At 44.5% G+C, this 26840-nt stretch overlaps 1 protein-coding gene and 1 pseudogene across 4 annotated transcripts in view; both read right to left on the reverse strand.

Moving 5' to 3' along the window:
• Nucleotides 1-26840, reverse strand: part of ANKFY1 (ankyrin repeat and FYVE domain containing 1) — a 66297-nt gene that overhangs the window by 7475 nt on the left and 31982 nt on the right. For all 3 annotated transcript variants that reach the window (XM_079799072.1, XM_079799073.1, XM_079799074.1), the window contains 17 exons: nucleotides 26136-26285; nucleotides 24702-24867; nucleotides 16986-17190; nucleotides 15293-15361; nucleotides 14875-15074; nucleotides 13332-13429; nucleotides 11871-12099; nucleotides 10879-10977; nucleotides 10476-10629; nucleotides 9293-9461; nucleotides 8353-8471; nucleotides 7559-7715; nucleotides 6421-6621; nucleotides 4755-4931; nucleotides 1631-1778; nucleotides 1082-1172; nucleotides 656-780 (listed from right to left, as the gene is read on the reverse strand). In XM_079799072.1, the coding sequence (XP_079655198.1) occupies nucleotides 656-780; nucleotides 1082-1172; nucleotides 1631-1778; nucleotides 4755-4931; nucleotides 6421-6621; nucleotides 7559-7715; nucleotides 8353-8471; nucleotides 9293-9461; nucleotides 10476-10629; nucleotides 10879-10977; nucleotides 11871-12099; nucleotides 13332-13429; nucleotides 14875-15074; nucleotides 15293-15361; nucleotides 16986-17190; nucleotides 24702-24867; nucleotides 26136-26285 (2557 nt within the window). The remainder of the gene's footprint in view (nucleotides 1-655; nucleotides 781-1081; nucleotides 1173-1630; nucleotides 1779-4754; nucleotides 4932-6420; nucleotides 6622-7558; nucleotides 7716-8352; nucleotides 8472-9292; nucleotides 9462-10475; nucleotides 10630-10878; nucleotides 10978-11870; nucleotides 12100-13331; nucleotides 13430-14874; nucleotides 15075-15292; nucleotides 15362-16985; nucleotides 17191-24701; nucleotides 24868-26135; nucleotides 26286-26840) is intronic.
• On the reverse strand, nucleotides 18978-22825 carry LOC307115366 (histone RNA hairpin-binding protein-like; annotated as a pseudogene). Its single transcript has one exon. The product of its transcript is annotated as a histone RNA hairpin-binding protein-like (transcript).

Raw genomic sequence — 26840 nt, forward strand, 5'->3', positions numbered from 1 at the left:
CTGCACTGGAAGGAGAGATTTGGGTTTCATCTTTGTTTCCTTACTTGAAAAATGGGGACACACTATATGTACTGCTTACCTTACAGGATTATTGTGGGTGTTCAACAAGAAAAATGAATGTCAAAGTATATATATATTTTTAAAAACTATGAAAGCTACACAAATTAATATAGCGATTGCTCGTAGCTAGAGCAATACCATGAGAGAGGCCTATTTTTAAACCCCCTCAATAAGACATCAGCCCTTATCTGTATATAACTTGCTGCTTCACAAAGCATGTCTACACATATGTAGCCCACTTCCTCCTTCGGAAGCATCTGTGAGGTGCTTATATTTTATTTCTCTCCTGGCATCTGGGAGCTTGGGTAGGGCCCTCTCTGCCTAGATAAGAGGTACATGAGGGCAACAAAAACAGGTGGGCGGGCCTGTTTGGACAAGGGTATGGCTGTGGGGCACTCGAGAGCAGACACACATCATGTGCTGCGCCTAAAGCCGGACGCTGCCCAATCCAAGGCAGGGTCTGTGACACGCTCAGAGCCCAGCAGCAGTGCACGGGGCTAAGAGCACTTATACAGCAACATGTGTGCCTGGGCTCTCATTGTTCCAGGAAGCAAGGAACACAGGGGACAGGACGCACAAACAGCTCATTACATACCCGTGTTTCCTTCTGCGTCCGGTTTATCGAGAGGATACTCAGGCATGCACTCTAAGAAGAGATCAAAGATGGCTGCTGCATTCTCTTTGCCATATTGTCCCAAAATGTGCAGTGGCGACTGGCCTCTGACAAAACAAGTTGAAAAGTTAGGTATGTATCTGCCACTGCCATCATCCAGAAAAGAAATGGGATTTTCTGAACTCTATGATGCTGGACAAATCAAAAGACACGTAATAGGTCATAAAAGTTTTTCTAAAAAGTATTCTTCAAAAAGAAAAATTCCAGGGAACCAAAGCCTGGCCCAGTGCCGCAGTGGCCGGTTCTGCAGCGTGGGTGGGGCTAACGCGAGGCACCAGTGACCGCCAGCTTCGAGGGTCAGCCAAGCATGTGGCGCACTGGCCTCTGCTCTGGACCACGCACACTCACCTTAGGTTAAAGGCTTCGGCGTCCACGGTGCACTCAGTCAGGAGGACCCGGATGTTGTTGAGTCGACCGTGCATGACAGCGAGATGAAGAGCTAGGGAATAGAGCCTCTTACTGTGCAAGCCGAGAAGCACACACAGGAAATCTTGACTGCTCCTCACCCTCACAAACCTTGCTCTAAAAGGAACGCAGACAGAGCAGCCGTGGTCCACTCATATCCTTTCCAGTCTTCACACCCAAGAATGAGCCATAAATGCAACCTTACAAGACTTCGCTTTCTGCTTCCACAGTTACCCAAAAATGAGCTTTAATGGTTTCATAAGAAGCCACTTCTGGCTTCAGGGGTTACCATTCAGATCGTAGGCTGCCCAGAGCCTGGCCAGTGGCATGTTGGATGCCCGGCTCAGAGCCTACCCTGCCATGCTCTGCTCCTGTGACAGCCAGCCTCCCTGAGGGGGAGCAGACCCAAGAGTGCAGTGCACCTCCACCCCTAGAATGGAGGGACTGCTTACGGCACTCAGCACTCGACAAAGGGGAACGACTGGGAATTACCATTATTTCCATTCTCATCCACAGCAGCAAAGTCCACTCCATTCTCCAAGAGAACCGAGCAGATGGTGGGCAGGTCCTGCTGGGCAGCGAGATGGAGGGCGGTCTGGCGGTGCTTGGTTAATTCATTCACTTTGGCTCCTGCAAGAAGCTGTTGAAGTTGATTACATGAGCAGCCTCTTTGCCACAACCAAGCAAGGTCCCACGTTAAGGGGGCCAAGCCTGCCTGACTCTGACATCCACGAGTCTATCCTGCTAGCACAGCTGGGAGCATAGGGCCTCACAAACACTCCTGGCATAAGCCAGCAAAACCTGCCCCAAGGACAAACCGACAATCATCAATATGTTAAAAAGGCATTCCTTAGGACACAGACATTTCTACTTATAAACATCAGTACATAAAATTACACAAGACTGCAATGTATGTTCACTATTAAGGATGTCCATTATTTAGAAAAGTGAAACCAGATTGCAAAAAGGATTTAGTTATGAAAAAGACAATATAGCCTGGCTGGCATGGCTCAGTGGTTGAGTGTTGACCTATAAAACAGGAGGTCACGGTTCAATTCCCAGTCAGGGCACATGCCCAGGTTGTGGGTCCAGTGTATGGGGTGCAGGAGGCAGCCAATCAATGATTCTCTCTCATCATTGATGTTTCTATATCTCCCTCTCCCTTCCTCTCTGGAATAAAAAAATATATATATATTTTTAAATAAATAAAGTATTGGAATATTTAAATTAAAAAGTCAAATTAGGAGACAGTATGATAGTATTAGTCATTTGGGGAGAAAGAGAGAGAAATATATATTCATTCACACATAAACACAGAAACTGAAGGTGTTTAAAAACATATATACCAAACTCAGAGGAAGAGTTGAGGGTGCAAGAGATACACTTTTTGCTTTAAGTTTTTCACAATAAGCATGCACTATTTTTTCTTAAGAGGGGAAGGGAGAGAGAGGGAAGGAGGGAAGAAAGAGAGAGAGAGAGTCATCAATGTGAGAGAGAGGAACATTGATGGGTTACCTCCCAACCTGGGATTGAATCCAAACCCTAGGTATGTGCCCTGACTGGAAATAGAACCCACAACCCTTTGGGACAATGCTACAACCAACTGAGCCAAACTGGCCGGGGAGAGCATGTACTACTTTTATATTATTCTTTAAAAGAAAGACCATAACAGAATCAAAGGCAGGAAGGACCTTTAAATAATATCTGTTAGTTTAGTATTTGAAATTCCATCATAATCCACTTTCTGACAAAGTTTCACAGACAGTTGCTATTAACAGAAAAGAATCTGCAGTTTGCAGTCAGAGCCATTGGCTCCCCTGAGGGCTGAGGCACCTAGTTCCTGTCTGTGTGCAGGCGCTCTGCCTCTGGGAAACTCCTGGCACTGGTTAGCTGCTCTGCTTCTCACCCTGACTTTCCAGTCCCAGGCAAACCAGCTTCTGGGCTTCGAGTCATTCATAGGTCCAGATAGGACACAGCACAGAGGGGTATTCATGGTCACAAGTGCTAGGGATCATAGTTAACCCTAGGTTGGTTAACTGGGGTAGGGGGAGAGTTTGGGTAAAGGCTTTATGCAATGCGAATAGGTTCTAGCATTAAGCTGTACCAATTCACAGACGAAGGACTGGATGGTCACTGGAAGATCTGCTATTCCTACTCCTGTCACTGCGAGCTCAGGACTTGGTTAAGGCAGAGGCATGACCTTGGTGAAGGAGCCCTCCAACCTCCCGAGGCTCAGTGTGGCAGGCAGACTGATGAAATGCACCCCTATGTTCACTGCAGCATTATTTACAATAGCTAAGATACAGAGACAACCTACGTGTCCATCAATGGGTGAATGGGTACAGAAGATATGGTGTGCATGTATATACAACATATGACACACACATATATAGTGTGTGTATGTAGACTATATAGACAACAACATATACACACACAATGGAATTCTATTCAGCCATTAAAACAGAATGATCCTGGCCAATGTTGCTTAGTGATTGAGCATCGACCTGTGAACAAGGGGGTCATGGTTCGATTCCGGGTCAGGACAGGTGCCCAGGTTGTGGGCTCAATCCCCAGGGGGGTGTTCAGGAGGCAGCCAACCAATGATTCTCTCTCATCATTGATAATTCCATTTCTCTCTCCCTCTCCCTTCTTCTGATACCAATAAAAATATATTCTAAAAAAATTTACAAAAAAACAACAACAAAACCAGAATGAAATCTTGCCATTTGTGACAACTTGGATGAACACTGAGGGCATTATGCTATGTGAATTAAGTCAGTGAAAGAAAGACAAATATCACTATGATCTTACTTATATGTGGAATTTAAAAAAACAAACAAAAAAGCCCCAAGCTCATAGACACAGAGAATAGATTTTGGTAGTTGCCAAAGGATGTGGTAGGCAAAACAGGTGAAGGGAGTCAAAAGGCACAAACTTACAGTTATAAAATAAGTAAGTCACGGGATGTCATGCATAGCATGGTGATTATAGTTACTAATACTGTTGTATATTTGAAAAGTGCAAAGAGTAATTCTTAAAAGACCTCATCACACACACAAAAAATTTTGTGACTATATATGACGACAGATGTTAATTAGATTTATTGTGGTGGTCATTTTACAAATATTGAATCAATATGTTACATACCGTAAACTAATGTATATATTAATTATACCTCACTTAAAAAAAGAGAGAAAGTGAGAGAGCAAGAGAGAGGGGGAGAGGGGGAGGAAGAAGGAGAAGGAGAGGGAGAGAAAGAGGGGCGCGCGGGTGGGCGGGAGAGAAAGTGCGCGCAAACACATGCACCGGAAAGCCCCAGCTGAGCGCCTGACACAGAGCAGGCGACCAGAAGGGGATCTCCTTTCCCTAGATGCTCCCACCGCCTCTGCCACCCGAATCCTGCTTTCCCTCACGGCCTCACTCAGCACCTGCCTGCCCAAGCAGCCCACTGGGACTTAGGATGTACTGACACACCTGCTTCCCTGGCACACGGCTTACTCCCCAGATGTGCACTGGCCTTTCACAGTAACTGGAAAACACCTATGATGAGACATTTGCACACACTCTACCACATGCTTTGTCTGCAGGTTTCATGTAATGTTTCGGCGACACTTACCAAATTGCGGACGATAATCTCTGAGCCTGCTTGGACAGCAAGGTGCAAAGGGGTCAACTTGGAAGCATCCTGGACTCTGGAATTCACATTAGCCTGGACGCTGATCAGGAACAGGACACTTTCAATATCAGAGTTCTGAACTGCCACATGAAGAAAATTCCGGCCCTTGTTATCCACCTGAGGCAAGAAGTAGGAACCAAAATATGAGTGGGCTCCCCCATGCAAGAGTGGCTCCTCGAGCACCTGCGGGCTGCTCTGACCACTGGAGAAGTCATGGCATATCCTTCCCTCAGTTCCAGGAAGGCCCCACCCCAAACAGACCACTCGACGTATCTGTGCCCATGCCCGTGTGTGCTCGGTCATCCTCGCGGGCAGGGAAAGGCAGCCCCTGCACTGGCCCAGCTGTGCTGGTGCCCTTGCGCAGCAGGAGCTAGACTTGGAAAGCCCAGAAACAGACAACCTGAAAGGAAGACACCAACACACTGCTGTATCAGGGAAAGGCAAGGGTGGAGATTAACTTTGGGAGCCCCTTGCTTTGGCTAAAACAGGCACCCAGCATCCTAGCACCACAGCAACAATGCCAGATTGACCTCAAACAGTCAAACAAATCGTCAGAACTTTCAGAAAGTTTCCTCTTTTATAGAGCTACAGGATGACAGTACATATTGGGGAGGCAGCCAACAGTGTAACGCAGACTTTGCTTCATGATGTAAAGCAGACAAAAGCTCACTCAAATCAAACTACAGAGAGTCCTGCAGTGGTAAGAGCTGCCTCATCAGTATGAGTGTTCAGTGAGAAGTGAGGGAGACTCCGACATACTGCACACACACCACAGTCCCTAACACATCTCCACAGTGTACGCCAGTGTCACGGCAATGTACCTGCAAAGGGCTCTGATCAACAGTGCCAGTTTCACACCAGACTGAGAAGCAATGTGTCCGTTCTTGCCCATTTTACATAGCTGAGCAATGGACAGGTTACACCTGCACAAAGCAGCCACACAAGGGAAATGCTGAAGACACACGACGTACAGAAGTCTGAATATCAAGCAACGGTCTTCAACTATCTTAGATTGTTGCAAGGTCCCAAGTTTCCACCTACCTTCATAAATGGCTACTCAACATCTCGGCAGTATCCTAAGTACTCAATAGAGACTCTAACAAACCTGTCCCAGCTCCCGCCTCAGATCAGTTGCTGCTGTCATTTCCCACCCAATCTGCTGTTTGAGGTCAACAGTTCACCATCCAGAAAGAACAGGACAACTGAGCCTACTAAGCAGAATGATAACAACTCCTCTAAAATACGCAGAAAGTTGCCCCAAATCAGACCAAAAGCTCAAGTTCAATTTCAATCTCTTAAACATATTCATTACTAGGGGAATTAAAAAAACAAGCAAAAGCATTAAAAAACCAAGCAAAAGCAAAGAGTGACCTCATTACACACGTGACACCATTATGTGGCAGACACACAAGGCAGAACAGTCTAACCTCACCCCGCACTGACAGGACATCTAAGTGGTCAGGTTTTAAGAAAGGGGAGTATAATTTCAAAACAATGTCTTTACATAGAAGAGACCTAAACGACTGGAGACATAAGTTAAGTCTCCATGGAACAGGCTCTGCCCTGCTCGGGACACCGTAGAGGATGCTGGGTGCTGGTCACTCACCTGCTCTGCAGCCCCAGACTCGCGTTTTAGGATGGCCTCGGCCGCCTTGTTGTTCTTGTAAGTCATGGCGCAGGCAAAAGGGGTCAGCCCTTGTCTGTCTCGGACATTCAAGTGGATGTCAGGGTGAGAAATCAACAGCTGAATGATGACACTATGTTGGTTGCTGATGGCCACGTGGACAGGTGTTCTTCCTTCTGCATCCTACGGGGACAAGGCACAGATTTCAATCTTCAAATGAATGACAAAACTCAGGGAAAATATAAAGAGGATAACTTTTAAACCAAATTTGGTTCTCAGAATCAATACTGCCACCCTGTGTTTGAAATCAGCTCTGAGGCCAAGCAGAGATGACTAAAAGCCACTCCCCATCCCCTGCTCCAGTGACCTAGGGGCACACACACACTTGTTTACAAGCTCTGCAGTCAACCTCAGCTCCAAGTTACACCCTCCTCCTCTGACTGACTACAGGGCCGCCCACATCAATGTTCATAGGCTAGAGCGCCGAAAAGCATCAAGAACCATGACTCGGGGATGCTCAGTTCAGCTACTGGAACATTTCACTGAACGCTGTCCAGATGCTCCTCAACTTACAATGGCAGTACATCCCAATAAACCTATCGTAAGTGAAATACCTTTTACGACAAAAATGCATTTACCACACCCAACCTACAGAACACCATAACTTAGCCTCGCCTACCTTAAATGTGCTCAGAACACTTACATTAGCTTACAACTGGGCAAAAATAATCTAGCACAATCTCATGTAATTGACTAAATTATGCGTATCCCTTTTGTACCATCCCAGAGTTGAAAAATCATTAAGACAACCATCATGAGTTGGGGACTGTCTGTATGCAGCCTGGGAGTAGAACTAACTCTCAATGGAAATCTTTAGCCAGGATAGGAGGCTAAGCCAAATTGAAGGATCAAGGCACAAAGAAGAAAAGCCTCAACGTGAAATCATTAAAGTGACTAGGCAGGCTGTAAGACAGGGAGTCACTTCATCTGTCGGCAGCTTAGCCCCATTTGTGGTAAAGCAGACCCGGGACTGAGAATCTGCAAGACCCTTTGCCAAAAGAGCTTTTCCCTAATTCTGGGGTTACCAACACTCCCCCTGGAGAAGAGAAACTCTCCCTACCTGTGCATTTACATTGGCACCAAACTCCAGAAGACACTGGACCGTCTCTTCCAGTCCCCAGGAGGCTGCCAAATGCAAGGGGGTCTGCCCGTCTCTGGCCTCTTCCTCGCCTTCTCCATTAGCACCAGGCTGTCTGGGACTGTTCACATCGCAGCCACTGAAGAGAAGGGGGAAATGAAGGGAAGGCTCCAAGTGCCAAGCTTCCACCCAGCCCCCAGGCCTGCAGATAAGCACCCAGCAGCAGCCTGTCCAATCCAACAAAAAGCTCTGCCCCAGGAGTGCTGTCCTTGGCCTCAACTGTCAGTGTCTGGGTCCCCCTCCCACAGGTTCTTCTGTAACTGGTCTTGGGGACAGCCTGGGCAGCAGAACTCTACATCTCCCCAGGGGAGCTGCATGTACTTCAAGTTTGAGAACCACTACTCTACAGGTTTCCTGCATGACTTGCCTCCCACACAGCCTGTACTAAGAAGCTATGGAGCCTGTTATGGCTCATGTATCTAAGGGGGATCCTGCAGAGGCCATCTGGTCTCCAGCTACCCTCCTTACCCCCTAGCCTCCTGGCTTCATTGTGCAAACTGGCCTGATTTGACTATGGGCAGCCTGCAGGAGGCTGACAGCAGATTCTTTGATCTGGGCACTCAAGGTCCTTTCCTCACAAATGAGTCACATCTCTTGGCTGACTTAACTTGACAGTGACCCTCTGATAGCCTTAATTAGGAGTCTGGCCAACAACACAGTAGCCAACAGTCTTGCTGAATAAAAAAGATTTGAAGAGATACTTAGGCTTCTCAGACCTGCGAATAAGGAAGCAGGTGGTGGACTCATTGTTTTCGTCGATGGCTCTGTGCAGGAGTGTCTGAAGGCACCCGCTAGGTCCTGGGCCCCAGCATGTGGCATCACAGCCGTGTCTGACCTGCAGAAAAACATGTTACTCACAACACTGCCTGGAAAAGGCCAACATTTTTATTACCATCTCGGAGCTCTATGCACATCATTAGATTCATTTTTCAGGCAAGACACGGTTGATAATTAACTGATAACGATTTTTTATCTGAATCATTCCTTAGATTTACAAACAATGATTAAAATCTGCTCTGTGCAAGCGTGCACAAGTCCTTGAAGTGATGACGTGTTTAGGAAATATGAGAGATATGTTTAATTAGTGCCCTCTTGAGCTGTGTTCTAGAAGGAACAGAAAACACACACAAGGAATAGAAAGCACACACACACACACACACACACACACACACACACACACGCCCCCAGTAACACCTACCTATAATTAACAGGTAAAGTCAGTAACGACTGGGTAAAGCCCCAGGTGCAAATGCCTTACTGTCACAGTTCAGGCTCTTCAAAAAGCTAATAACTTTCAGAGTTACCTCTGCTTTGGGGCCTACGTTCTGAACAAGGGAGACAAAACTGAGATTTGGGAATGTGTCACTCTGGTGACAGCAGGGTAGCCCACATCAAATTAACCCACCTCAGAGCAGATTCCTGAGGAAACCCTTGCTTCTTGGCAGTTTTCTTGATAAAAGCAGCCTAAAAAATGGGTCATCCGAGACCATGCTGAACTGCAAGTTTCTCTAGTGTGACTTTCTACTGCTCATCCTTGGCTCAGTTTGTTAGCTGACAGATCTCTTCCTTCTTGTGGCCACTATGCAGGTACCAAATCCATCTCTGACACAAAATATCCCCATGTGTAACCAGAGGCTAAAGTTGAGTTTGACTCACCAGAGTCGATGCGATGTCCTCCAGATTATTGGCCAGCGCGAGCCACAACGGGGGGTTCCCCTTCTCGTCCGGCACGGACATGTCAGCTCCTCGGGTGCAGATGGCATCCACTACAAGCGGGAGCTGATTTTTGATGGCCAGCTGAAGGGCTGTCTCCCCATCCTGAGTCCTGCTAGGACACACACCCCAAAACCAGCATTTGTAGTGAAAGCCAAACAACAAAGGGTGTCCTTCTGGGCATTCCAGAGGCCTGAATCCACCGTATCCCTTAAACTAATTCATTCACATTCGTTAATAGCCTTTCAGAGATGTCTGTCAATAGCATCTGTCCCAGATCTTTTAAAAAATATAGCCATGCCATCCTATGTCACAGAAAAGGTAATGGAACAACATCCCAGAGTGTTGAAATCTTAAGGGCGTATAGCTGCTTTTAACAGCATCTCAAAACAATGGAAGTTTAACTGTATATATTTCCCCCTCAAGCCTTTTTGACAGCTCATTTATTGGAATATATTCTTCATTATAACTGAAATTCTTTTTTAAAACATATTTTATTGATTTTTTACAGAGAGGAAGGGAGAGGGAGAATCAGAAATATCGATGAGAGAAACATCAATCAGCTGCCTCCTGCACATCCCCTAATGGGGATATGCCCGCAACCAAGGTACATGCCCTTGACCGGAATTGAACCCGGAACCCTTGAGTTCAAACACTGACGCTCTATCCACTGAGCCAAACCGGCTAGGGCCGTGGTCGGCAAACTGTGGCTCGCGAGCCACATGCGGCTCTTTGGCCCCTTGAGTGTGGCTCTTCCACAAAATACCACGGCCTGGGCGAGTCTATTTTGAAGAAGTGGCATTAGAAGATGTTTAAGTTTAAAAAATTTGGCTCTCAAAAGAAATTTCAATCGTTGTACTGTTGATATCTGGCTCTGTTGACTAATGAGTTTGCCAACCACTGGGCTAGGGCATAAATGAAATTCTTACTCAAGTGATTTGAGACTGTCCTTTTTAATGAGACAGTGCAAGTGGAAAAAAAAAAGAGCACAAGTGTACGGTTTCGCCCAGATTCTGCACCACCTTTACCTCAGAGTCCTCGTCCCCTCCCTTATCTAACAAGGACAACAGTATGTTCTACAAGCAGGGCTATGCTTTTGACCTGACGCCACCGAGGCTCAGCTCACCTGACGTTTATGTCCGCCTGGTGCTCCAGGAGAAAGAGCGCGCTCTTGCTGTCCTGCCGCTGTATGGCCATGTGCAGCAGCGTCTGCCCGTCCGACATGGTGTCGTTGATGCCCGCCCCGGAGCCCAGCAGCTGGGCTGCGATCGTGTGCATGCCTGTGAAATAAGCAAGCCCTGGTTAATGCATTTCCCCAATTCTCCAGCATCTTACTGCAACAAACACACCCTCTCCACTTCTCAAAGCCGGCAGTTTTTAAACTGGATATTACAGGTTTAACCCAAACAGAAAGATTATTTTACAACCAAGCCCTCCCCACCTCCTTGCTCCTCTTCCTCTCTCCCTCACCCCCGCCTGACTGCCATCTGTCTGTCTGCAGGTATCAACAGCCTCTCGCACAGCCTTACCTGTCCATAATGCCAGGCCCAGCACAGTCTGGTCTCGGGAATCCTTGAGGCTGAAGTCCGGAATAATTTGCAAGTTGTTGGTGGCATGAAGAGCATTAGCTAAATTTTTTTAAAGGAAAAGAACACTTGATTTCACCATCCCATGGATCACATTTAAAATACCCAAGAGAGTAAGAGATCAGTTTCAAACTGACTGGCTAAACTATGACTGATAAATCTTCTTGTGGAGAGTGGAAGCCAAGAAATCTAACACAGAGCTAAGCTTATGGGGGAAATGAAAATTTTTAAAGTTTAAAACATTGAATCTTCATAAAAGGAAATTAGACTCCACTGTGGAAACACACATTAATTACCTGATTGTGGAAAAGAGGATCAAAACCATGCCTTGGCTATGTTTTCCTAAATGTAATTCCTACCATCTTACCATTCCTGTGAGGAGCAAGAAAAGGTGCCTTCTACCCAAAACCCCATTCCCTCCCCAGCAGTGCTAGAAAGGGCGAGCCTTCACCAGGACACAGGTGAGAGTCACCCTAAGCCCGGGACAGGAGAGAACGCTGAGCTGACTTTCTGAGGGGAACGGGCCTCCCCCACTGCGGGGGCTGCCCTGGGCCCCTCTCTGCGGCTCCTGTCTCATGGTTCACTGCCAGGCTGGCTCAGAGGCAGAGAGGACTGGTGGCTCGTAGAGGACCTGCCACAGCAGGGTTCTCCAAGACAGAGCTCACGCCAAAGCAAAGCTTTGCTTGACCTCCAGGGAAATGGCTGGGGAAAGACCCCAAAATAAAGGAAGTAGTCAAAGGTCCTGACACCTTAACCCGGTGGGTGAAATGGGCAGGCCCCATCCTGAAAATGTACGCTGTAGTCGGGGGCCAGACTGTATGCTTTTCTAGTTTGCCTGAAAAACTCGCCAAGGAAAGAACTATCACCTCTGTAATGACCTACTCAGCACCACCACCCACAGGTCACGGCGGCAGGCAGCAGTTCCCACCACCCACCTTTTTGTTCCAGGATGACAGACACCACATCCGGGTGATTATAGGCGATGGCCATGTGCAGCGGTGTCTGCAGGTAGACGCTGCCCACGGAGCTGGCCAGGGACGCAGCCTCCTTCGGCAGAGGCGGAGCTTCCTCGGTCTGCAGGTTTGGGTTGGCGCCTTGCTGCAGGAGCTCTGCGGTGAGGTTAGCCAGGCCATGCCTACAGGCTGTGTGCAACGGGGTTTCTCCCTGAACAGAAACACATGATCCAAAGCAGAGCACTTTCAGGCTGGGAGTTCTCCTCACAGCCCAAGTGCTGAAACTCAGATCCCAGTGGCAGTCACAGCCCTTGGCTCATCCTGTCACCAGCTGGCCTCCACGACTTGTCCCACTCCTCCTGGTTACCTCTCTTCCCTTTCCCCTGTGCCATCATCACTAGATTTGTTAATGTCTTCCCAAGCACCCGTCCAACATTCTGGCAAATCATCTTCTGCATTTCCAATGACTTTCTTAACCACCCTTCACTTTGTTTTTATAATGAGTTATAATTTTAAAAGTAATAGATGATTATTATTAAATAACAACAGAGGACTTCCAAGTGTTGCTAAAATAAATGCTACAGAAAATGGAAGAGCCTTGCCAGGCCGATGTGTCTCAGTGGTTGAGCATTGACCTATGAACCAGGAGGTCGGTTCGATTCCCAGTCAGGGCACATGCCTGGGTTATGGGCTCCCGATCAATGATTCTCTCTCATCATTGATGTTTCTGTCTCCCTCTATCCTTCTCCCTTACTCTCTCTGAAACCAATAAAAACATACATTTTTTAAAATAAATAAAATTAAAAACATTTTAAATTGTTATTATAGGTACTTGATTCAATATTCTAAAACACCCTAGCCAGTTTGGCTCAGTAAAGAGAGTGTTGGCCTGCAGACTGAAAGGTCCTGGGTTCAATTCTGGTCCTGGGCACATGCCCGGGTTGCGGGCTTGATCCCCTGTAGGGGGTGTGCAGGAGGCAGCTGATCAATGATTTTCTCTCATCATTGATGTTTTTCTCTCTCCCCCTCTCTGAAATCAATAAAAATAAAAAAAATAAAAATAAATTCAAAAGCTACAAGAATATTTAGTGAAGTTTCCTCTCACTCCTTGCCCCCACTACCTAATTATCCTCCCCTAAAGAAACCACTATTACTAGTTCCATGTTTCCCTCCAGTGACAGAGAAAGATATATACACACATGTATATATGTACATGTAGTCTACAACCTAATATACCATAAATGTTTAGGAAATGGTTGCTGAATGAATCAAGCAACCAACAATATTTGAGGATACAAGTATCTGTTTCACTTTTTTAATCCTGTGTACATATTATTTGGAGACAAATTAAAAAAAAGAATCTATTCCATTTTCCCCTTCAAACTGCCACTGTCATTTCTTCCACAGATTAAAACCGCTCCCCTGCTGCCCTGCCACACTTACCCACTTGTTTCTGTGGTTGACGTGGGCACCACTGGTTGCCAGGAAAAGAGCTGCTGCCTCATTTCCTGCTTCAGCTGCCCGCTGCAGTAAGCAATTTCCTAGGAGAAAGGGGGCACATTCATTCTCCATTTGCATAACAATGAGGTCCAGCTCCACAACGCACCACACCCTGACCGCCACACCACCTTTCACAACCGACAAGCCCACACCTAAAGAAGGTTCGATTTCAGTCCACACAGGCCCTCTCCGGGATAGTCCAGAGACAGGATGAGCTGCGTTTGCACTAGCCACTGCCCAGGGCCAGAGGTAAGTTAGGTCTCCTTACTGGGGCTAGATTAGAACACAATTAATTCTCAATAGCAGTGCTACTGACATTCTGGGTCAGATAATTCTTTGCCACGAGGCACCGCACAATGTTTAGCAGTATTCCTGGCTTCTGCCCACTAGATGACAGCAGCACCCCCAACCTTGCTGTGACAATAAAAAATGTTTACAGGTGATGCCCAATGTCCCTGGGTGGGAAGTTGGGGGTGAGGTGGGGGAGTTGTCCATGTCTGAGAAACTCTGAGTTGGATGTCTATTTTGAAGACACTGCGACCTAAATGCTACCAGAAAATGCCCCTTAAATACTGCACTTTTACTCTTGGGGCCTTAAATGTTTGTCTTTGGCTTAGAACAGTGCTGCTCTGTTGACTAATGAGTTTGCCGATCACTGCCTTAAGGAAAAACACTTAAAAAACATTTTAATAATGTACTAATGTCTTTAACCTGAAGTCAAAACTTCTGGGTAAGGGTAATGCCTTACAGCAGGGGCCGGCAAACTCATTAGTCAACAGAGTGGCAAACCACGGCTCGCGAGCCGCAGTTTGCCGACCACTGGCTTAGAAATATTTTGTTTAGTATTATCACCCTTTTCTAAATAAAACAAAAAAATTTGTTTCTTCTTGTTTTAAAATGGCTTAGCTCAGTTTTAACTTCTGATACAATGAACATCAAAAATACAACCCACCAAAACCAAAGCTCTTTAAGAGGGTAAAGGAGTTCTGAGTCTAAAGAGTCTACAACTCACTGCATTAAACAAACAAAAGTATCTCAGCTTAATGTACACAACTCAGTCTGGCTAAATGTTTTTTCCCCCAGAAAGGAAGGGGGAGAGAGAGAGAGAGAGAGAGAGAGAGAGAGAAAGAGAGAGAGAGAGAAACATCAATGATGAGAGAGAACCATTGATCGGCTGCCTCTTTGCACACCCAACACTGGGGGTTGAGCCCTCAACCCAGGCATGTGCCCTGACCAGGAATCGAACCGTGACCTCCTGGGTCATAGGCCAATGCTCAACCAGTGAGCCACGCCAGCCAGGCAAATTTTTTGAAGCACAATATTAAAATAAAATAACTTGGACTTCCTCTATAATTAAAATTAAGTATAAAATACTTCTTAATAATATGTCATTCAGTTTTTAAATTTTTGGTAAATCGTTGACACTATTTCATGGAGCCTCCAGACTTGGGCATCAGCTCTTAGCTCTTAGGGATACATACATTACCTGTTTTAGAGTCAGGTGCGTTGGTGTTGCTGCCCCGCTGAATGAGTCTCGCTGCAAAGCTGTTTTCATCAAATGAAGTCCCGTTGACCACAGGGAGGTCTTCGAAGGGGTTAACGGACTGATCAGATGACACAGTGATGTACTGCACTGCCAGCCACAGAGCTGTGCTGCCCTCGTGGTCTTTCAGTTCTAAGTCTAATCTGAAACGAGGAAGCAATGTGAGCAGCAAATGCTTTCTTCAGACACTGTCCTGACAACAGCCTCATTCTTTCTCTGAATATTTGTTGAATAATTATTTTTTAAAAGTTACTTTCAATTTTTAAAATTTACAACACTAAAAGACATTTTAAAAATTATGTTTCACTCACAATCCCACCCTCACAACTGCTTTTTCATTTCTCCGTGTCTCCCTACGTACTGTTTACACTGCAGCAACTGATTGAACACGTATTCGTTCCTGGCCACGATGGACAAGTGTAAGGGAGTCCTGCAGGACGAAGGAGGAGAGGTGTCAGTCAGGACGGCCCCGATTGCACACAGCAGAGGCCACAGGAGGCGACCAGAATCACCATCCACAAGAACGTCCACATTTCTACAACAGGTCTTCTACACAGGCAAACAGTGTCCCAAAACCATGACCAAGTTGCAAAGAATGAAAATGGGTTTGCTTGTATGTTAACCTTCATTATTCAGTAGCCAAAAGGATAAGAATAAAAGGAAGAGATATAAATAGTCTCCAAATAAATCCTGACCCTTACTGATTGTGCCTATATTCATGTTTTTAAAACATCAGTTTCACCCTGGTTGGGTGGCTCAGTTGCTTGGAGTGTCGTCCCATACATCAAAAGGTTGCAAGTTCAATTCCTGGTTAGGACACATACCCAGATTTCAGGTTCAGTCCCCAATTGGAGCGTGTACAGGAGGCAACTGGTCAATGTTTCTCACATCGATGTTTCTTCCCATCCCACCCCCACCCCACCCCACCATCCCCCGGCTTCCTCTCTCTAAAAACAATAAACATATCCTTGAGTGAGTATTAAAAACAAACAAAAAAAACCCCCAGCAGTTTCTATCATTCCATAATTCTCTGTTGTACTCAAACACATTCAGAGTGCCAACAGGTAGGAACTAATTAAAGTGTCAGTTAACCACACCTCACTGTTTTCTTTAGCCCTCGAGTGCCCTGAAGGAGACTGCCACTGCGGAGCACAGGGCCTCCCCGACTGGCATCTATCTCAGAGTTACAGACTGCCAAGAGTTTACTGCAGCTGACAGGGGTGGGGACAAAGAATCAACAGAAGGAAAAAAGGAATGCATGTTTGGGTAATAAAATAATTATCACATGATACTGAGAGTTCATGGAGATCCATCTTATTTAAGTATTTTGTCCATCACACAAATCTCTTTCCCTATTCTGACAACTCTTTTCTTATTTTTTTGAGAGGGTTTTCAAAGATATAAAATACTGAGTTGCTATGATGAAAAGTGGTGATTTAGGTGGCTTCACTCCCCTTCACCCCCTCCCACACTGCTGTCCCCAAAACAGGCAGCCCTTTCTTAGATTCTAAACCACAAGGAACCTTCAAGTAAATATTTCTGGGAAGGGGCAAATGGTACACAACTGCTACTGTCAAATATGCAAAGGGCTGTACTGAGGAAGAAGTGGCAAGCTGTGCAGATAGAGTTGTCTAAATGGAAGTATTTACGAGAAGGTAGAGCTGGGTTTAACATGCAGAATTTCCCAGCAATTAGACCTCACAGAAATAACACAGACTGCCTTGACATGGTGTGCTCTACTTCTTCAATTTACCCAAGCAACTCTAACAAAGAGGCTAGAAGAAGGTTCTGTTGGAGCAGTTGAACCAGATGACCACTCTGATGATGACAGAAATCGCTTAAAAACCCAAGGACCTCAGTTATCTAGGATGGAAATGGTTTCCCCAAATGCCTCAGGCCTTAGTCATGTCTCTCATTTGTGTATCAAATGAATGTTTGTGACTTGAATAAAAATCAGATTGAATAATGCCAACCAAAGAACATCAAGTCCCTGCCTGCCAGTTACATGCCACTGGGAATGGGGCTAAGAACAGTCTGTTTGCTCGCCCACTTACCTGCCCTTGCTGTCCTGCATGTTGGGATTGGCACCAGCCTGCAGAAGGGCCTCTGCAATCTGTGCCATTGCAGACATCACATCTGCTGAGTGTTTCTTTGAACTGTACAATGCCACCAGGTGCAACGGTGTCTCCTGGGCACTCAAGGTAGCAGCACTGACGTGGGCCCCATTTTTGATGAGGAAAGTGGAAGCAAAGACATCTCCTTGAAAAGAAAAAACAGAAGTAGTGTTACATATGACAAAACCCAGGGCAAGTTTTGGCCAATGTTGCCTCAAAAAGGTACCAGTCAGCAACTGCAGACAAAGAGAAACAACTGGGTGTGTCTGAGCGGAACCTCTCCGGACACCTGTAGGAGGGAGCTCATCATTGAGACCACAGAGTTACACACTTGAATTCAAAAGACTTTGTTCAACTTCTGATTACCTGTCATCCGTCCTGCCCCTCACCACAGTACCACTTCACTATCCTCCTATATAATAAAAGGCAAAATATGCAAATTGACAGATCGGTGAACGACCGGTCACTATGACGCGCACTGACCACCAGGGGGCAGATGCTCAAAGCAGGAGCTGCCCCCTGGTGGTCAGTGTGCTCCCACAGGGAGAGCAATGCTCAGCCAGAAGCCAGGCTCATGGCTGGCAAGCGCAGTAGCGGTGGCAGGAGCCTCTCCCGCCTCTGTGGCAGCGCTAAGGAGCCCTCAGCGGACATCCTTCGAGGGATCCTGGACTGTAAGAGAGCAAAGGCTGGGCTGAGGGATCTCCCCGCCGCCCCCCCACTCCGCCGCCCCCTCACCCCGCCACCGCCCCGCCCCAGTGTATGAACGTCGTGCACCGGATCTCTAGTTTAAGTATACCAGGTTCCTATCCTTCAAAAGCCTCTTGTGATCATCAACTCTCAAAAAGGGTTCCAAGATCTCTCCCCGATACAATTTATCTCCCTCTCTCCTTTCCTCTCAGAGTCTGTACCTAAGTAACTCATACCCTCAACCTGCTGTACTTGCATACCGGTTCCTCTTCAGACTGTTTTATTTATTTATTTATTTATTTTCTTTTTTTTTTACAACCCCACCCCGACCCCCACAGCCACGCCGCCCAGACTGTTTTATTATTGCCCAAAGATTATTTTTCTTTTCTCCATCTAATTACATACAAACATAACAGACTTAACAAAAAGTTTACAACTGAATATCTGAAGAAAGAATCTGTATACATTGCTTGTTACAAAAAGTTTTACATGGTAAATTAACTGGATGTAAAAATAAAATTTCTAAGTTCCTTCCACAGCCTTAACTCTTAAGAGTATTACAGGTAGAAAGGCTAAGTAGGACTATTCACAAATATCAAACTGAAACTGAGTAACGTACATAAAACCCAGTAATTTCAACAGCTCAAACCACCATTTTTGTCCATTTAGTGTTCTGTGTGAGGGAAAAGAGCTACCTTGACAGACAATCAAAAGGCCAAAAATTACATTTCATGAAAATATTAAAGGTATACATTTCTGAAACTATTCTGTTATATACCAACAAGAAAAACCTGACTCTAGATTGGTTCTGTGAATACATGGTTAAGTTCAGAACCAAGCAATCTGACAAGTGGCACTTTAATATTAAAAATACTGTGGAAAACCAGTTAGACTATCTTGTCAAGTTAACTTGGAGGATCATAGGAATTAAGTTCGCTATAAAATTAAAGTTCAATCTTCCTTAGATTTAGTTCCATTTATAATTCAAAACATGCATAAATCACTACACATAAAATTAATGTTTCTTAATGAAAATAAGACAAGAATGACAATGCATCATAAGATAATAAACTATTAACAGAAACCATCCAGTTATAAATGCACAATGCATGCTATGAGACATTCCAGCTGGGTGGAAGCAACTGTTTTTTTCAGTGGCCTCCACGCAGCCCGATTAGCTCATAGCTGGGAAGTCTTTCAAATCAAACTCATCCTCCCCTTGACAGTCCAGAGTACATAGCTAAGTCATCCCAAGAGCTCATGGGATTCAGAGGTACTGTCTGTAGATTCTGTCTCCATTTCACCAAGGTTTATACAGGACTAATTTCTTGCAAATCACATCCCTCTTTAACTGGAAAATCCCAAAATTGCACAGCAACCTCCCAGGTTGACCTGCTAGTCCCATGATTGTTGATTATACTTCTTAACTTCGCTGGAGGTCTTGGGATGAATGCCAGGTTGTTAAAGGTGCCTTGGAACTTGTTCAATATATCGATCATAAGCAATGGTGCTCTTTCCATAGTTGATCTGTTTTGTCTTTGCATCTGGATATTTTCATCTGTTTCTAATTCTGTCCATATTATAGATGCACACTCCTCTGAATCACAACTTCCAGATAATGATTTTCTCTTAAAGTCACTAATGAGAGGTTTTCTTTTACATCTTGCAATATCATTCCAACTTCTTCAACTATACTTATGCAGTCTAAACATCTAGAATGGGGCTTAGGATTTCAAGAGTGGCAAAGCTCTCAAGTCTGTTATCTATATTCCTGTGTTCATTTTCATCTGAATGTATGGGTTTCATCTGGTGTTCAGTGAACATGGAATTTCAAAATCATTTGGTTTTCAACACTCCCAGGTACTCTGTACTTTCCTCCAAGAGACCATCTTGCTGGAGAAGGTGAGCTCTTGCACTGAGGTGACTAGGCCACCACAGGCCCCTCAGATGCTGATAGAGCATCGGCCTGCAGACTGAAGGGTCTCAGGTTCAATTCCGGTCAAGGGCACACACCTCAGTTGAAGGCTCAATCCCTGGCCTTGGTCGGGGCTCATGTGGGAAACAACCCATGGATATGTCTGTCTCTGTGTCTTCCCCTCCCTCCTACTCTCTCTCAAAAATAATGGAAAAATATTCTCAGGTGAGAATTAACAAAAAGAACAGAACAATGGGAGGGAATAGAAAACACCAAAAGCATTGTTTATAAAGTTCCTGTCAACAAGAAAACCTCGAATACATTGTGGAAAGATTTCCATCAAAACCATTTAAAATAAAAACTGTTTGGTGTTAAAAGTTGCAGTTACTTCATCACCTCATCTACAACACTGTCTGGCACATGAGATATTATAATGACTTGTCCACATAAAAATAGTCCTAACAACAGAGTAAACATTAAAAAACAATCCGAATACATTTTTTTTTCTTTGAATGCAGCTTCAGGATAGAAGTTATATTCAGGGGACAGTAACTTTCATTATTTAATTATTACAAACTGTGTCTCATGCTGCTCCCGTTGGTGCAAATCTACAAATAGACGGGAGCATCCTATTTAAGAGACCCGTTGACTGATGTTGGCTGTTAAGAAAAATCAGCACAAGGAAAACTAGATACATATATATATTTTAATAAGGATTCATCTTCTTGCCCAGATGCAGCTAATCAGAAGAGATGGCATCCCTCCTGTGGACTCACCCAGACACTGGCTGCCTATTTCATTCTTCATACAAACTGACTGGAATAACTTAGTCAATAGAATGATCACTGACTATTTTGTTTACAGTTGTGTCCAGAACCAGACTTAAATCTCATATATGAAAAATCTTCACTCTTATTATAAGAAACTTAAAGTAAGGTTAATAGCTCAAGTTGAGGAAGGAAAAGTGAAAAAAGTTCCTACAGGAATTGGAGCTAGTTGCGGCACAAAGCACAGGGCCCAGGTAAGAACCATGGGCTGACCCTCCCACGTGGTAGTCACTGTGCGAGGTGTACTGCTAACACTGACTCTCATTCTCCCAACAATCAGTAAAGAGAAATGCTTCCCACTTCACAGATGGGAAAAAGGAGACCAGGGTGGTTAAGTGACTTGTCCAAGGCCAGAGTAAGTGGATGAGCCAGGATTCAAACCTTGGTACGTCCAACCTCCAATGCCAGTGCTGTATCCACCACACTGTGCCACACTCTCCAAAGTTAGCAGCAATCAGATTTATCACACCCACACTGCAATCCACTGGCTTATAGGCAAACGATAAAATTCAGAGTGGAAGAATAAATAATCTGAAAATAAGCATCAGGAATGCATCACCAATTCTTGGCAATTCTTGTAACTAAGCAATCACCAAAATATTTAATAACTCACCAAAGATGTTTTTTCATCATACACAAGAATTTAACTCCCTAAGAGGAAAGAATCATAATTCTGAGATTGTTTTTGTAGTAACATTTCTATTTGTTTCCAAAATAAACATCTCAGTCATTAAACAGTATGGGAAATAATAATTCCCTATGTGGAAACTTTCCCCACTGAACACACGCCCAGCGCTAAGCACCAATGGCTTTGCACAATGCAGAATGGTGCTTGGGAAAAATGCATCTGCTCTCGACACTGATGTACTCTGAGGATTTCCTTCCCAATGATGAACAAATTTTTCCTTTCCATCAGCCAGCAAGCTTAGCACTCTAACACATGGCTTAGATGGATGTTTACATTGTTAAAACCTTTGCCCAAAAAGGACAAAGCCACAGCTACAACAGAACCATATTTGAAGTTACTACATTCCACCCACAAGGAACAACTTGTGAATGACAAAAGTGTAGCAGAGACGACGGGAGTGTAATAATAATACGTAATTGAAAGGGTAAATATACATGACTAAGATGTGGGAGAACCAGTACACTCTGTATCTGATATCCACATGTAAACAAATAAGTGGCCAAGTACTTTAATCAAGTCATCTATTCCTCTACAAAATTAAGGCTTTGGCATTTTGCTGTTGTTGGTTTGTTTTTTAATCCTCACGCTTTAATGTTTTTATTGACTTTAGAGATAGAGGAAAGGAGAGAGAGAAACATCGATGTGAAAGAGAAGCATCGATCGAATGCCTCCTGTACACACCCTCATCAGGGATTGAACCTGAAACCTATAACCCATGGAATCAAACCAATAACCTTTTGGTGTATGGGATGACGCTTCAACCAAGTAAGTCACCTGGCCAGGGCAAAGCTCTGGCATTTTTGAAAGCTTTCATTCAATACTGGAATGCTACCTGTCAAAAATGACTACTGCAAGAACAAAGTTGGAGGTATCACAATACTGAATATCAAACTATACTACAAGACCATTGTAATCAAAACAGCCTGGTACTAGCATAAGAACAGGCATATAGACCACAACAAGTAATATTTGTCAAGTAATATTTGACAAAGGAGGCAAGAGCATACCATGGAGTAAAGACACTCTCTTCAACAAATGGTGCTGGGAAAATTGGACAGGATACATACCCCAAAAATGAAACTTACACCATACACAAGAATAAACTCAAAATGAATAAAAGACTTAAAAGTAAGTTGCAAAACCATAAAAATCCTAGAAGAAAACATAGGCAATAAAGTATCAGTCACTTCTAGCAACATTTTTTTACATGTTTTTATTGATTTTTAGAGAGAGAGGAAAGGAGAGGGATGGAGAGATAGAAACATCAATGAGAGAGAAACATCATTGATTGGCTGCCTTCTGCATGCCCCCTACAAGGAATGGGGCCCAAAACCTGAGCATGTGTCCCGACCAGGAATTGAATCAGTGACCTCTTGGTTCATGGGTCAACGCTCAACCACTGAGCAACACCAGCCGGGCTCACAGCAATATTTTTGCCAATACGTCTCCAAGGACAAGGGAAACTCAGGAAAAGATAAACCAATGGAATTATATCAAGCTAAAAAGCTTCTACACAGCAAAGGAAACCATCAACAAAATGAAAAGAGGAGCCCTGACCGGTTTGGCTCAGTGGATAGAGCGTCGGCCTGTGGACTGAAAGGTCCCAGGTTCGATTCCAGTCAAGGGCATGTACCTTGGTTGCGGGCACATCCCCAGTGGGAGGTGTGCAGGAGGCAGCTGATCGGTGTTTCTCTCTCGTGCAGGAGGCAGCTGATCGGTGTTTCTCTCTCATCTCTCTCATCGATATTTCTGACTGTCTATCCCTCTCCCTTCCTCTCTGTAAAAAAAAAAAAAAAAAAAAAAAATGAAAAGAGGAGGCAGGCTAGAAGGGTCAATGGGGGGGAAAAGGGGACATATGTACTACTTTCAACAATAAAGATTTATAAAAAAATGAAAAGAGAACCCACTGTATGGGAGAACATAATCGTTAATGATACAACTGATAAGGGGTTAATTTCCAGAATTTATAAATAATTTATACAACTCAACACCAGGAAGCCAAACAATCCAATTAAAAAATGGCAAAGGAACTAAACAGACACTTCTCCAAAGAGGACATACAAATGGCCAAGAGACATATGAAAAAATGCTCAAGGTCACTAATCATCAGAGAGATGCAAATTAAAACTACAATGAGATATCACATCATACCTGCAAGTGTGCTGTGATATCAATAAATCAACAAACAACAAGTGCTGGTGAGGATGTGGAGAAAAGGGAACCTTAGTGCATTGTTGGTGGAAATGCAGATTGATGCAGCCACTGTGGAAAACTGTATGGAGTTTTCTCAAAAATTAAATTGCCTTTTGACTCAATGATCCCACTTCTGGGAATATATCCTGAGAACTCTGAAACACCAATCAGAAAGAATATATGCACCCCTATGTTCACAGCCGCAGTATTTAGAATAGCTGAGATTTGGAAACAGCCCCAGTGCCCTTCAACAGATGGGTGGATAAAAAAACCTGTGGTACATCTACACAAAGGAATACTATGCAGCTGTAAAAAAGAAGGAACTCTTACCCTTGCAAAGCAAAATAAGCCAGTGAGAGAAAGACAAATACCATATGATCTCACTAATATGTGGAATCTAATGAACTAAATAAACTGACAAATAAAATGGAACCAGAAGCATGGATACATGGAACAGACTGGTGGGAGCCAAAGGGAACTGGGGGGGAGGGGGGTGCCTGGAAAAAGAAGTTGAAGGGATTAGCTACAGAACATATATGCAACTCCCATGGCCATGGACAATAGTGTGGTGAAGGCCAAAAGAGGGGGCTCTGAGAGTAGGTGGTGATAGGCAAAGGGGGAGATGGGGGAAGTCTGCAATAATTATCAACATTAAACATTTTTAATTTAAAAAAAAAAGCCTACTGCAAAGTTGAATCAGGCAAAATCCATTTGGAACTTAAGAATTAATAAGCCATGAGAAAAAAAAGGAAAAAGGTATTTTTTTCCCTTGAAAAGCAAATTAATTAAAATTAAAATGTTTTGACCTTAATTATATCACTTCCATATTCTCCCACTATTAATGACTATGTACTCAAAATATAGCTACAAAATATAACTTTTCTAAAACAAAATGAAACTTTATCACTTAGGACAGAAGAGAAGTCTAGTTTGTACAAGTGACAACTCTGAATCCAAGAATATGTTTAAATATTTGTGGTTTGGGTACTTTCCCTCTTACAGTAACTGATATAAGTCTTCCTCGCACAATTCCCGGAGAAAGATACTGAAAAGCAAACAAATCAATTGCTTCCAAGTAAAAGGTACTTCTTCTGAAAATACCGTCTTTCTAGCCTTTCTTCCGGCGCCCTGTTGACATCATGAAGAGCCTGACCAACAAGGCACAGGCAATAGCTCTTCGGTCCCTCCTTGACCCACTGATCACAAATTCTAAATCACGTAGTCCTAGAGTACAGACTCAAAAAGCCTTTAAGAATCTGTAGAACAGGGTCGGATAGTTTTCAAAAATTACTTGGATATGAGCACAATTGCCTACAAAGAAAAATATAAAATACACTTCTTCCTACCTCTTTGGATTCCTTTATGTAACAAGCTCCAGCCATTCTTGTCTACCATGTCCACGTCAGCTCTGTGACTAACCAGCGTGGTGGCGATGCTCTCTAGGCGCCGTGAAAGAGCTAGGTCTAGAGCAAGGTCTCCATTATGATCCAATTCATTCAGCTTCCCAGGGAGCTGCACAGATGAATTTGTGAATTAGCATCCAGCCAGTAGAGAATGCAATTGATCTTAATCTCTCCCACCTTGACTCTCAAATAGCATCTCTTATGCAAATATCAAAATTTAGCTTACTCCCCAAATTCAACTGAATTCGCTAACTTCTCTCAGGCCTCCTCGGGGCACATACTTTCAGGGAGCACAGAAGTAATGTGGAATCACGGAGCAGATGCAAACACCATGGAAGACAGTACAAGGACCGAGGGGGAAATGCAGACAGGGCTAGAGGAACACAGCGCCAGGCTGAGTTTCAGAGAGCCCGATGGGAATCTGCTAATGTTGTCATGAACGACTGTGGCTTCACTATGCAATTCCTCCTGGCATTTGTATGTCTCCCTCACACACTGGACACCCAGGATAAAACATACTACACTCCCATCCATCAAAAGCAACGGCACTTCTCCTAAGGCAGTGTGGTAGGCAGAATACTAGCCCCCAGAGATGTCATGTTCTGATCCCCAGAACCTGTGACTATGTCACCTTCCACGATGAAAGACATTTTGCAGGTGTGATTAAGGTTAAGGACCTTGAAAAGGGAAAAAGCATCCTGGATTATCCAGCAGGGCCCAACCTATTAATCACATGAGCCCTTAAAAGTGAAAAAGAGAAGCGAAGAATAGGTCTGAGAGACGTGTCACGAGAAGAACTTGATCCACCATCACTGACTGTTTAGAGGGAGGAAGGGGGCCATGCGCTAAGGAAGGCGGTTGCCTGTAGAAGCTGAGAATAGCCCTCGGCTTACAGCCAGCAAGAAAATCGGGACATTGGCCCTATAGCCACAAGGCACTGAACTCTGCCAACAACCCAAATGAGCAGGAAATGGACTTGCCCCTACAGCCTCCAGGAAGGAACACAGACTGTTCTGACACCTTGTACTGGACTCCCAACGTACAAACGATGAGATAATAAATTTGTGTTTTTTAAGTCAACAGTTTTGTGGTAATTTCTTATTGCAGCAAGGAAAACTGAACCAGATTGTGGCATCCAGAAGGTGGGTTCTGCAGTAAAATCTACCTACAAGTACGGGTGTGGCTCTGGAATGGGGCAACGGGCAGCGGCTGGAAGAGCTGAGGAGCTCAGATGCCTTAAACAAACTCCTAGGAGAAACACTGCACTAACGACTGTGCCAGTAAGGGCTCAGAAGGAAGTGAAGAGCATTCTAGAGAAAAACAAGCGGAGTACAGTTTGGGGAAAAGGCATGAAAATGGAAAGAACAGCTACAGTACCTGTGAATCCATTTCAATTAGATAAAGAAAGACCACATCTTCTCTCTCCACTTTGATAGCTTTATGTAATGGGTACTCAGTCTTGGATTTGATCATTTTGTATAACAACTGAGCACTCATGCTGCTGAAGTCCTCTTTTCGCAAGTCATCCTAAGGATTAAAAAGACAGTGAAAAGCAGAACAGACTCAACATATCAAAACAACTGGTACTCACTAAGAAGCCCTTAGAACAGTCTGGCCCTACTTTAAGGAGCTTAACATTGCCCAACTCATTTAATCCTCACAAAAACCCTGTGAGGTAGGTACTGTTATCATTTCCATTTTGCAGATGAAGAAAGGAAAGCATAAGGAGGCTACCTGCCCTGCCCGAGTCGACACAGTGATAAATGGCTGAGCTGGCACCTATAGCCACCAGGCCCACCTCCCAAGCCTGTACCAGTCACCACAGCATGTGCCTGCTGGTGACAGAAAAACACAGCAACACTGCCGTCGGGCACGGACGCAGCCACGAGGAGCCCTCCACAGGACAAGAGTCCTTCGCCCCACCCCCACACAGGTGGCAATTCCCGAATTAATCAGAACTTGCACACAAAATTCACTCCACTCAGTCACAACTGATCTCTACTAATGCAGATCTCTAAATATAAACCTATTTTAGCAGAAAGGTTACCATTCCTGTTTCAATTCTTTTAGACACTTTGTTGT

The sequence above is a fragment of the Cnephaeus nilssonii genome (genome assembly GCF_951640355.1).
Source record: "Cnephaeus nilssonii genome assembly, chromosome: 19".
In the NCBI taxonomy this organism is placed as follows: Eukaryota; Metazoa; Chordata; class Mammalia; order Chiroptera; family Vespertilionidae; genus Cnephaeus; species Cnephaeus nilssonii.